Source organism: Dipteris shenzhenensis, chromosome 33 (assembly GCF_047967505.1).
Source record: "Dipteris shenzhenensis isolate YYH24624 ecotype China chromosome 33, Dip_SZ_1.0, whole genome shotgun sequence".
Taxonomy (NCBI): domain Eukaryota; kingdom Viridiplantae; phylum Streptophyta; class Polypodiopsida; order Gleicheniales; family Dipteridaceae; genus Dipteris; species Dipteris shenzhenensis.
In genome coordinates, this window is record NC_141628.1 from 1592758 (window position 1) to 1606066 (window position 13309).

At 37.1% G+C, this 13309-nt stretch overlaps 1 protein-coding gene across 2 annotated transcripts in view; it reads left to right on the forward strand.

Moving 5' to 3' along the window:
* LOC147879524 (DUF1997 family protein, putative (DUF1997)) overlaps nucleotides 1-1546 on the forward strand; it is a 42288-nt gene extending 40742 nt beyond the window's left edge. Inside the window, exons 7-8 of one of the 2 annotated variants that reach the window (XM_087371739.1) lie at nucleotides 645-696; nucleotides 879-1066. In XM_087371739.1, the coding sequence (XP_087227865.1) occupies nucleotides 645-696; nucleotides 879-922 (96 nt within the window). In that variant the 3' untranslated portion in view covers nucleotides 923-1066. Of the gene's footprint in view, nucleotides 1-644; nucleotides 704-878 lie in introns of both variants that reach the window. The other variant, XM_087371738.1, reaches the window with a different exon arrangement.
* The last annotated feature ends 11763 nt before the right edge of the window (nucleotides 1547-13309 follow it).

Here is a 13309-nt window from a genome sequence, read left to right on the forward strand (position 1 = left end):
CCTGAGCAGCCAAAGTTGTCTTGATTTTGCTAAATGCATGTGCTTTGGTCGAGCTGCAATGTTATTTCAAGATGACCTGGGAAGCACTGACAATGAACTCTCTCTTCTATGATCTGGCTTTCCACCACTAGATTTGCGGATGCGTTCCGGGTAGAAGAATTGACTACAGTGTCAACTTACGTGGTCGTCTAGAACCTGAATGGGGTCTAAATGTAAAATCCCTTTTGAATATCTTTCAAACTAGTCATATTGAAGTGATTAGATGGAGGTTTTGGTAATGGCAAGGTTGGAATTAACTTGAGTTTTTTTTTGGCATAGTTTGAGCGAATAGATCTCATCCATTAGTGTGTCATTTTGTGTCTTATCAAATGACGTTAATTTATCAAGGAAATATCTGGATTGTGTTTCTATTTGGATATAAGCAGACATGAACATTTGCACTCTTAGGGTGTCATTATTGGAGTAATATGGGCATCCCTCCACAGATAGAGATTTTGTGTTCTGAGAATTATATAATGATTACTTTGCAAGAGGCATTATCTGATGCAATTACAAGAAGTCACTATCGCTGGACAGTTTATTGTGGACACAAAATTCAGTCATATGGTTTCATATTACTGGCTTAACTTTTCTGTTTTCTGCAGGTCTACACGCTTCCTTTTACACTTCTTCCCTTGTCTGCTGTGGAGACCCCAGGCAATGTGTATGTTTTATACATCAATCTTTGTTTCGAGAATGTGGTTTAATCACAGTTTTGAGAACAGAAAATGGTCTGTAGCATGATCAATGGAAAATTCAGAAGCAAGCACAGTTATGTATGACATCCAGTCTTTCTGGCTTTGACACTTAAAAGAGTTTCTTGCAATATTTTCTTGCAGAATATTGCAAGCAATGGTGGATCGGATGGTGCCCATTTTTATAGAACACTTGCTAAATGACTATCAAAGGTGGGCTCAGCTCGATGACAATCCTTTGGATGTTAAAGAAACACCTGCTGATTATCAGCAGGAGATTCAATCCGAAGCAGTTCTTGAGGCAATTTCCACATATTCAGACCATGTATGAGTTGGATGGTTTGGTAACCGGTTAATGTAAGTTAGTCAAGTTACTAAAGGGGCCATTATTTATAGTCTGCCCATTTGTGGCAGGGAAAAATTGTAAATCCTTAGGTGAAGCAATGAAAAGTTGCTCATATAAGTCTGGCTGGTTCAGGCTGTTGATAAGATTGGAAACTCTTACGCAACAAAAAATGATATCAAATTGAAGCTCTGGAAATTGCTGGTACATGGGGGGAATATAAGTGCAAATGGAGGCAAATTTAAAGAGCATAGAGAAAACATGGTGAAAGGTCTATATATCAGAGTTAGGGGCCCTCCATACCCCCTATTGAGCTCATGTTGATGTCACAGCATTGAGTTAGGCAACTATACTTATTTGACTGCCATATGTCCGCCAGAGTAGTCAATAACATTCAAAATTCTTACACAGGGAAGAATGGTATGAGATTGAGGCTCTGGACATTGAGAGAAACGTTAAAAATTTAGAAACATGGTAACGGGTCTATATGAAAGAATCAGGTGCTCTCCATGTCCGCTTCTGAGCCCATGAGACGGTGTCACAGCATTGAGGTAGGCTGTCAGTGATATCATTGCATGGCTTCTAGCGTAGTTGCTCTTCAGGCATAACCCTCCAGGATTCCTAAGGAAAAGATATAATTTCAAAAGCCAAAGAACCGACCTAATCATCAATCTTCTAAAGCTAAATCTGCATATTGTGATGCATCAGCAATCAGTGAAATCTTTGCAAACTCTTAATCACGATAAAGTGGGCCAAATAACATGGATATGACAATTGTCCTCTTCCCATTGCGTGCTCCCCTTCCCACTCCCTCAAGTTCTACGGTTTTCTCCTTTCATAGCGATCCATGGTTATTTATATCATCTTTATGAGGCGTTGATTCCATTATCATAGGCTTTGAGCTTCTAAATCAATTGCCAGCTCTTGGAGCTGCATACTTTTGTCAGTTCTTACTCACTTAATCATGCGATCCAACATGCATATTGACTGCTATACCATCATGTCTGTGTGCTAGATTACTTAAAAGAACTGATCTTGAGGGTAAGCTTTGGTGTTCTTGGGGGGGACAATATATAATGAGGTGGTGTTAGGGAGTTATAAGAAGAAGAGTAGACTTGATTGCTCTTCTATCCTTGCCTAATTGAGACGTTATTTTGGATTTCTAGGTGGGTGCATATCCTAGGCTCTCTTCTTTGGGATTCTCTCTTTTCTTGAAGAGTTGTCTTATTGTTTATATATAGTGGCTTACAAGATCTAGTGTCCTCGTTTATTTGGATATGTTTGCCTCATTCACACTCAAGTTGATATTGGTGGAGCATGAATCTTCTTTACTCATGAGCTCTTTGTGTCCAATGTGTATCTACCTTCTGTATTAAGGCTTCAGATTAGCATTCTATAGTCCTTATTGGATTCTCTCTTTTTATGTGTAGGCCGTGTTCTATCTACAATGACTCCCCATTTGTCATTTTGCTAACTTATCCCTGTCACCCTCCCTTGGCCCTTATGTCTCTCCATCTTCCATCTTAGCTCTCTGAGACCCACGGCTTGGTCCTTTGGAACAAGATCTTGAGTTGGCCATGAGGTCTCAATCTCACATGGGAACTTCTTTGAGTCTCTTGTCGATAAACTTCACAAGAAGATCACACTACAAGATACATGTCATCTTTTCCTTGAGGAGAGCCACATGTAGAAGGTCACCATCTGTGGGAGGAATGTTTTATTCCAACTTCTATGCACACCACTAGCTCTTGCTCCAATATAGCCTAGTTTGCCTAAGTTCTCATCTAGACTTTGTGTGTACATAGTTGTCTCATGGTCGTGGACATGGAGGTGAAGCACAGTGGACCTTACTTTCCATGAGAGCAAGAGGAGACCAAGGATTAGGCCCTACATAGTCCAATAGGTGGCTCCTCAAGGGTGCTTGGTAACATGTTACATGAGCTACATTGTTAGCAGCCTTGTTTCTTATGGAGGACGGATTTGAAACTTAAGAGTTGGTCTCAAATATCGACTATCTTTCATGAAGACTCTAAGTGGTGTGGAGTTTCAACAAGAAGGTTTGGTCAAGCTACCAAGTAGTCTCTCATATGAAGAGAGTTGGGCCATCTAGCCAACATGGATTGCTTAATCACATGTTTTCCTCGTTAATCACAATGTCATCATGATATGGTCATAAAAATGCAAAAAAATACAAAATAAATTGTATTTAGAGTTTGGGTTGACTAACAAGTTACATCGAAGAAACATAAATTACACCTTAAGTTTATCAATGAATTTTGAGGAAATTTATTGATTAAAAACAATTTATCGATATATGAACCTTTATTGGTAAATAAGTTAGTGAAAAAACCATTGGCATCCATTGTCAATTTGTAAAGTCTTCTCATAATGATATAACCCATTTTTCTCGACGTTTGAGCATCAGTTAAATCCCTTACCTCCACCATAATTGTGTCCACAATTGGTGGAATATATATTTTCAATAATTCAATATTATATATGGTAATATTAAAAGAATTGATGGCATTTGGTGTATTATCAACAATGGTATTTTTACAAAAAAAACATGCCTAGTTCCAACTTTATTTATTTTCCATGGGAAGCATTTTCATGTATTCATCCCTCAGTTATCAGTTACAGACTCTAGTATGTGATCTTAGGGTCAATTGGCTCTTATTGCAAGAGGCTCCTTGCACTAAGACTCAATCTAAAGTTATTGCATTTTTCTTCATTCATGAAGTGAAATTGGATTCCATCCCAAAAGGTTAGAGCCTTAGTCTTGGAATTGCAACACATTCGACTAGTATAGCCATTTTTCAACATTTTACTGTTTGAGATAGGCTCCGGAAACTAATATTTGATGAAGTATTGATAATAATTTCTCATTTATTTAGTCATTGGTTTTTGAAGTACTACAGAGATGCTTCACTCACGAATTGGGGTTGGCTTAACCTTTAAGGCAACAATCATTTGTACATGTGAGGAGACTTATGCGAAGCGATTGCCCTCTTCAAATTATGCACATTTGCACCTAAAGAATCCCTCATTTTTAACCTTACCTCACCCCTTACTTGCATCCCTTGTGTCCTATCCGCTCTCTTGCCCCACTCCTATTGACGTAGTGTCCACCTATAATAGTACTTCCTAGGATTCCATTAAAATGCGACCTTTTAGAGGCCTCTATGGTTAGGATTTTATTTTACCCATAGATGGTGTGATACAATGAGTAGGGTTGAATCTCGAAGAACATGCCAGACAAAATGGAAGAAGAGACCGTGATAATTAAGGAACACGTTAAAGTGTCCATTGACCTAAAAAAGAAATACGAGGATAAGCATAAAAGTGAGATAATTTAAGAGGGATTGGACCCTTTGTGAGAGTTAGACCAAGTAAGACTTTGATTAAATTTGAAGGGAAAAAGAAATTGAAACGCTGTTATTGTGGACCTTTTGTCATGAAGGATCAACAATGAAGTCTATCATCTTGAATTACCCAATGGTTATAAAATTCACAATGTGTTTCATATGAGTTTGCTAAAGAAATACATTCCAAATTTGAGTCGTGTATTAAAGGAAAATGAAATTATAAATGTTGACTGTATTTTTAATATTGCAACCCGAAGAAATCTTGGAAGCAAAAGAAACACCATTAAAGGACCATGCCATATGAGACTTTTTTCTTAAATGGAAAATGTACCCCTAGAGGAAGCAACATGGTTAACGTAAGAAAAGTAAAAAGGGAGTATCCAACATTTCAAGATGAGGTATCCTCATTTCCAAGGAGGAGGGGATGCAACATACCTTGGAAGTTGGATCAAAGAAAGAAAAAGTCAAAGCAAATAAAAAACAAAAGGGAAATTGTGGGGGTGCATGGTTATTAATTTTTGGTTGGTAGAATCAATCAATTATCTCTGTGAGCATCTACTTTGACATTAGATATGTTCAGATATGTGAATGAAATTTTCATGTAAACAACCTATAGGTCAATTCAAATGCACAGAAGTTAACTTCTAAGCCAATAGAAACACACACACACACACACACACACATACGCACGCATGCACGCACACGTCTGGAAATTTTGATGGGGTACTAGCACAATTACTTGTGCCAAAAATGTTCCTTGCGCAAGTGAAAATGAGGTACATGCACATTGACAAGTGCATAAATTGTTCCATTAAAAGCAAAAAAAAGCGTGATGCCAAGGTACTCTTTGTATGGATAATAGGACATGACCCTGGCTTGGAGGATCTCTAATGTCGACATATAGTAAGGAGGCACCATCACATATACGTGGGTACTGACAGGCTAATCGACAATAGTTGAAAACCCTTGATGGTGGTGAAAAGTGAGAACAAGGTCATGATTATGGAAATCAATCCCATCTATCAGATACTTTTGGTAACATCACACTATTGTGGTTGATTGGGGATGCTCAAAACGTCATAATGGCTCATGAGCTAAGCAACGCTTCATAAAGATTTTTTTAAAAAAGGCTCAAATGCAAGTACACGGTACTACAGGGATCATGCATATGGAATAGAGCATGTTGTGAGGTCAGAGGATGTATTATTGTATAATTAACCTACACGGCTAAATATACAGGCTATGGCTGATATTCGTCCTATTCAGTTCTTTGCGATGCCTTGCATTTGTACGCGGCTATTTGATATAAACAAAGTAACCACCCTAAGCTTCTTATGTTTTTTTTTTTTTAGGGAATGTTTATAGTAATAGAGCCTTCAATTGATTAATTACACTCATAGCCTAGTCAAACAATGGCTACATAGAATAAAAAAAGGTAAGACCATAGATCTATGGAGGCTATAAACTTCTATCTATGGAAAATAACTATGAAAGCACCCAACTTTCAATATATGGTGGATGGCTCATTCAAAATGGTCTTGGATGCTCACTTGGGAGGAACATATGGCTGATGATGCAAACTCTAAAGGGCCTTGTGTTGACTCTTTAAATTACACGTGAAATCATTTGGTGATGAATATTAGCTTATCACATTGCTTTGTCATTGGGAATGATGTATCTCCAAATAAATGGAGACTTCTTGGAAATGGTGTATCTCCGTAGACACATGGGAATGATGTATCTCCAAATACATGGATGACTTAATGGATTTATGACTTCTATTGGAACATCTTGAAGATGGTGACTCAAACACTGAGTTTCACCATGGCGTACCTTGTGCTAAGGATATATTGATATGATTTGATTTGTAATTGAATTCGATATTGTGACATCGATAACAAGTGGAGCTTTGCATAGAGGCGTGTAGTCCCATAGTAAAAGGTTCTTGTTCTAACATATCTTTTTTGTGGATGGATGCAGGTAAGTGGAGCTCCTTTAATTTCATTTGCAGCGTGTTACAAGCTTATCAAATTGAGTTATCCTTGCCTTTGTGTGTATAATGTAGACTCCACATGTTGAGTCATGTTTATTTTATAATATACTTTTGAGTATAGTCTTTGTTTGAAGAAGTGAATGCAAGTGTGTGTGTTTCTAAAAGCCAAAACACACACACACACACACACACTTTTATATTACAAGTTAGCTATCTAAAAAAAAACTGATAAGTTGAAATAGTACATCAAGCAAAAATGTCCATGTAGGAGAAATATACATCCTGATCTATGCACTGAGTTTGCAAACAATCGAAGAGCGATTGTTGCAAAGAACGACGGAAGAAAACAAAAGTAGAAAAAACTGGATCACCGAAGGCTCTGTGATTCCTAGTTTTCCAAAGAGTCCAAAGTGCCCAGTAGCGAACCTAGGTCAAGAACAAATTAAAGTCTGGCCGTTTTGGATATATCCCAAACAACCAGAAATACTTGCCAAAAATAGCCTGAGAGAATCGTAATCTCAATCTATCCCGAAGGATACCCAAGAAAATTTGTGTCTCAAAGCAATGCCAAAAGATATGAGATACAGATTCCCTGGGAGAGAAACACAGATGACATGTACCAAGAGCAATACATTTGCAAGATAAAAGCTTCCCTTATGGTACAACCCCCAGTAGAACACACCATAAAAAAATATGTTGGCGTAATGGAACCTTAGAGTGCCAAATCTGCTTCAATCTCTTTCTCCACCATTTGAGTGGATGATGCAATGCCCAAATCTAATTGGCTCTCTCTGCCACCCAAGGTGGTGATATCAAAACTTCATATAAAGAAGATATTATGATATGAAATAGCTTCAAAGGATGAATAGATGAGTATAAAGGAAGAAGGGTCCAATCCTGAAGCTTGTCTTGAAGCTCTAAAAGTGGTACTGGCTGAACCATTCAAGTAATGACTTGCCATATAGGATGATAGTGTATACCCAAACTATATTTTGCAGCATCCAAAGGGAAGGACAAAAGAGTACCATCATCATTGATAACATTTGAAGCAAGAGTGTCGAGGCTCTTGCAAAGCCAAGGGAGTAGAAAAAACCCGTGACCAATGAATGCTCTCAGCTCGCAAAAAGTTGCCCTATAAAGAGTCTCTTCCATTCCATGCCGTGTGGAAGAATGTGCTTCCAATCTAAAAACATATGAGAGACCATAGGACAGCCTTTGATTTTTCCTTCAATGCAGCTCAAAAGAAAATCCCACTATGTGCATTACCAAAAAGCAAATGCTGATATCAAAACTTTATATAAAGAAGAGATTGTGATATGAGATAGCTTCAAAGGATGAATAGATGAGTATAAAGGAAGAAGGGTCCAATCCTGAAGCCTGCCTTGAAGCACTAAAAGCAGTACTGCCTGCAATGGCTGAACCATTCGAGTAATGACTTGCCATACATGATGATAGTGCATACACAAACCATATTTTGCAGCATCCAAAGGGAAGGACAAAAGAGTACCGTCATCATTGATAACATCTGCAACAAGAGCATCGAGGCTCCTGCAAAGCCACAAAGCCAAGGGAGTAGAAAAAACCCATGACCAATGGATGCTCTTAGCTCGCAAAGAGTTGCGTTGTGAAGAGTCTCTTCCATTCCATGTCAAGTGTGAAACATTGTGCTTCCAATCTAAAAACATCTGAGAGACCATCAGACAACCTTTGATTTTGCCTTCAATGCATCTCAAAAGAAAATCCCACTGCGTGGGTTGCCAAAAACCAAATGCAGGAGTGGTGATGTGAACCAATAATGAGTGCATCATGGCCGCCCAAGGCTGATCATCTTGAAGAAATTGAAGCAACATTTTGCCTTTATGAGCTAAAATGTGCACATGTATATTAAGAATATTCCACCCTCCATGCAATTTGGGTATTGGAAAAATTCGCAAGCTTTTCTTCCCATGCTTTGACCGCCAAAAAATTTCCATAATGGTGGACATGAAGACAAATCCTTCTTAGTAAAGAAAATCAATGACATGTAAAACTGAATATAAGCCACCACGATAGATTGAACAATGCGAAGGCAGACATGCAGTGGCCAAGTAGCCAACTTCCAATATTCCAGTTTTTTCTTCAATTTAGCAAGAACCCAATCAATCTTTTGACGACGAGTAATGTTCCAACTTAAAGGATATCCCAAATGACGAATCAATTGATTTGGTGGAACAATTTCCCCTAGCTAGAGTAGTCTTTGCCAATCCTTAGAATGCAATGGCAACAGGTGGGATTTTTAAAAATTAATATGTAGGCCAGCAGTAGCAGCAGCAGCCCATCCATACAAAGAGAGATCTTGCATTTGCGAAGAAAGATCTCTTGGAGTGTTTTTTACCATGAAGAATGAATCATGTGCATAAGGCTGAGCAACTGATGAGCTTGCAGAAATTTCCAGCTTATGTAATGTATTTGTCACCACCAAAGGATTTATATATTGAAGCATTGGATGCGTGGCTATAGCATACAAAATAGCACTGAGAGGGCAACCTTGCCTAACTGAACATCTAAGTGTCTAGGGCTCTAATAGGTCTCCAGATAAAATGCATGCTGCTTTGCTATCTTGATAAAGCCAAAAGATAACATGCTGCAATTTTTGACCAAATTCCAAAGCCTGCATAGTCTGAGCTATAAAGTCCCATTGAATGATGTCAAATGCCTTCGCAATATCTACCTGCAGGATAAGCACATTCTGCTCTGTATACTCGGCATACTCAATCCCAACATAGGAATTTGCAATGTTATCTATAATATGGCCATACTGAGCTGAATGCCAAGCCATCATATAAGTCTTTCTTGATTCAATCAACCACCATTTTGGTGATTATCTTGTATATCACCGGCATTAAAGTAATAAGCCTCCAATCAGCTAATGACTGGGCTTTTTGGAAAAAAATTTAACCAACCCTTTCTTCCAAGCCTTCGGCATACATTGATTTTGCCAAGCAGTAGTGATCATTTGTAGCAAAGGGAATTTTAGCTAATCCCAAAAATCCAAGTAAAATTCCAGTGTGAGACCATCCCAACCAGGAGATTTCCATCTACCACATGATTTGACATCATCACTTAGCTCTTGTTCAGTGAAAGGAGCTTCTAAATCCAAGGCTTGTGCATGAGAGACAATTGGAGTGACATGCTGTAATAAATTTTCCCTTGTTGTAATAACCTCTTGCGAAGGTAAATCAACTTTTCCAAAATGAGGAGAAATCAGTTAGCTATCCAAAAAAAACTCGAAAGCTGAAATAGTACATCAAGCAAAAATGTCCATGTAGGAGAAATATACTTCCTGATCTATGCACTAAGTTTGCAAACAATCGAAGAGCGATTCTTGCAAAGAACGACGGAAGAAAACAAAAGTAGAAAAAACTGAATCATCGAAGATTCTGTGATTCCTAGCTTTCCAGAGAGTCCAGAGTGCCCGGTAGCGAACCCAAGTAAAGAACAAATCAAATTCTGGCCGATTTGGATATATCCGAAACAACCATAAATAGTTGCCAAAAATAGCTTGAGAGAATTGTAATCTCAATCTGTCCCAAAGGTTACCTAAGAAAATCTGTGTCTCAGAGTATTGCCAAAAGATATGAGATACAGATTCCCTGGGAGAGAAACACCGATGACATGTAGCAGGAGCAATACGTCTACAAGATAAAAGCTTCCCTGATGCTACAACCCCTTGTAGAACACACCATAAAAAACCTGCAGGCGTAATGGAACCTTAGAGTGCCAAATCTGCTTCAATCTCTTTCTCCACCATTTGAGTGGATGATGCAATGCCCAAATCTGATTGGTTCTCTCTGCCACCCAAGGTGGTGATATCAAAACTTTATATAAAGAAGATATTGTGATATGAGATAGCTTCAAAGGATGAATAGATGAGTTTAAAGTAAGAAGAGTCCAATCTTGAAGCCTATCTTGAAGCTCTAAAAGCGGTACTAGATATTTTGCAGCATCCAAAGGGAAGGACAAAAGAGTACCATCATCATTGATAACATCTGCAATAAAAGTGTCGAGGCTCTTGCAAAGCCAAGGGAGTAGAAAAAACCCGTGACTAATGGATAACACCGAGTCAAAAAAAACGATAACAAAATCATGCAAACGACAAGTCAACTCCATTTTTGGAAAAAAATCCCCAAAAATGTGCACTTTGTCAAAATTAGAGCGATGAAATATACACTTCATGTCAAACATTTTAAAGAATGCATAAAATATTAGTTACATTTGACTTTAGAACCCAAAAATGTCTACTATTATCAATTGAAAAATGTGTTCTCTTCTTTAATTTGAAAAACATGACAAATAACAAAGAAGAAGAAACTCCTTCATTCAACTAAGAGAGTCCTTAGAGCTTTTGCTTTAAAATACCAATTGTTTTTCGTGCAAGTGCCCATATATTTTTAACTCAAATCCATATACAAGGATTACTAAATCCTATAAATCACGCATGTCCACACATTGATGAATTCCTTTTTTTTTCCCCTTTTATCACATTGTTTAAGCACCTCTAGATGATATGTTCCCTAAAGTCCATTGGTTGAAAGAATTTTTTATGAATTGACTTCCATATAGGTAACAACATTGCCCACAACATTGCCCTCATGGATAAGTACACATTTCTAGAATCCTTGTTGTACATAGCATGCTATCCACAAATTGATAATTCGTAAAATGATGCGACTTTAAGATCTAATACAATTTGATGAAACACTTTTAGTGCATTGTCTAACAAAAAAACTTTTCTTTTTTATACACAGTTAATCAAATGGTTGAATTTTATTATATTTTGACATTAATATGGGTAGGTATATATGGAGTCCATGACCATAGAAGAGGTTTATTCAAAGCAAGCATGCCTCTAGATTTAGATAAAAACCCAACGACTCAAATGATCAAATTGTAAACGGTCTTGATTAGTACAATATTATTTTATTGTGTTTCGATCTATTGGTTCGATTCAGAGCTCTAGCCTTTGCGAAAATCTCGCAAAAATATATCTTTTAGTTTAAAAAGGCTAGATTTGGAAGCATGAGTATGCTAGCAATTGTATTTTTGAAAAATTCATGAAGTTTTGGATTTTGGAATCCACTATGTTGACAAGTCTGAACATAATGATTTTTGTTTGAAAAAAAGTAAAGTTTTGTCAATAGAACGAAAATTTCAAATGAAAAAAGATGAATTTCAATGTATGAATGAACAAAAATATTATTCAAAAAACTTCCTCATGTAAAACTTTCATCAACATAAAATTTTCGTCGGCGGAAATTTATTTCCATTGACGGAAATTTTTTTCCGTTGAATTTTGGGATTCCATAATCCAATGGGATTCTGGAATCCCAAATAAATTCCATTTGGGATTCCAGAATCCCACTGGATTATGGAATCCCAAAATTCATCAACGGAAAAAAGTTTCCATTGACGAAAATAAAATTTTGTCAATGAAAGTGTTACATGATGAATTGTTTTTCCTTATATTAGAATGAGATTTGCATTCACTCATGTTAGAAATTTTTCTTTGTTTGGATGAAAATTTTATTTCATTGACGAAAATTTTTCTCCGTTCAACTTTATCACACACAACAAAGTGGATTCCAAAATCTAGATTTACATCATTTTTAAAAAGGACAACAGTTTTGATCTTCATGATTCATATTTAGATCAAAATAAAGTAAACCACTAAATTGTACTACTCACAATCGTCTAAAATTTGACCGTTCAAATATTTGATTTTCTTTCTACATCTATCGAAATATTTACTTTCAACAAGCCTCTTCTTTGTCTATGGCTGACATATACCTGCTTATCTTAACACCACATATATTCTCTAATTCAATGATAAGGATGAACTTTAATGATTGGGATGAAGTTTTTGTAGGAGAAAAAGCACATTTTTGTAATTCTAAGTAAGTAATGTATTATACTTTACGTAGACATGCATGAATTATTAGTAGTTTCAAAGAATATTAGATTGTATCATTGATCTTGTTTTTTTTCAATTTGTCATTTGATGTGAAAAGTAGAAACTTTTTCATCTTTCAATTAACAATATGTTTATTTTTTAAAAGAAGTTTGAAACTATGCTTATTTTGTAAAAGTTATGAAAATAGTTCTCATTAATGTCTCCAAAAGATTGTAAAATTGATCAATATTTAAGCCTAGTGAAAAATCATAATAGCCTATTGCAAACGACAACTCATGACTCGTTCTCATTTTTCTTGACTCGCTATTGGATGTTGCCAGCTCGCAAAGAGTTGCCCTTTAAAGAGTCTCTTCTATTCCATCCCAAGTGTGAAAGAATGTGCGTCCAATCTAAAAACATATGAGAGACCATAGGATAGCCTTTGATTTTGCCTTCAATGCAGCTCAAAAGAAAATCCCACTACGTGGGTTGCCAAAAACCAAATGCAGGAGTGGTGATGTGAACCAGTAACGAGCACATCATAGCCGCCTGAGGCTGATCATCTTGAAGAACCCTTTGAGATGGATGTAGGCTCGACAATTACAGGGAGTGGTGAGCAAAAAGATAATTAGGAAATTCAAATATTTCAGAGGGACCCTGTGATAGAGGAAACGGGAGTTCGGCTAGACCCCAACCTCTCTATCTCCCTATAAAGACATGACACAAGTGTACAAGTAGTTGTGTGAAGTCAAACAGCGCCCATAGGTGAAAATGTCATTTAGAGGAATTCACTTGCATATGGCATTAGCCTACAGTCTCTACTATCTCTTACCACCTTATGGTTTTGTCCATTTTCTTTAACTCTTAAAGTACTGGCTCATTTCTCAAAGCCACTTCCATGCAGGCGTGCTCTCACACAGCTATTGAGCAACTCATATGTTCAAG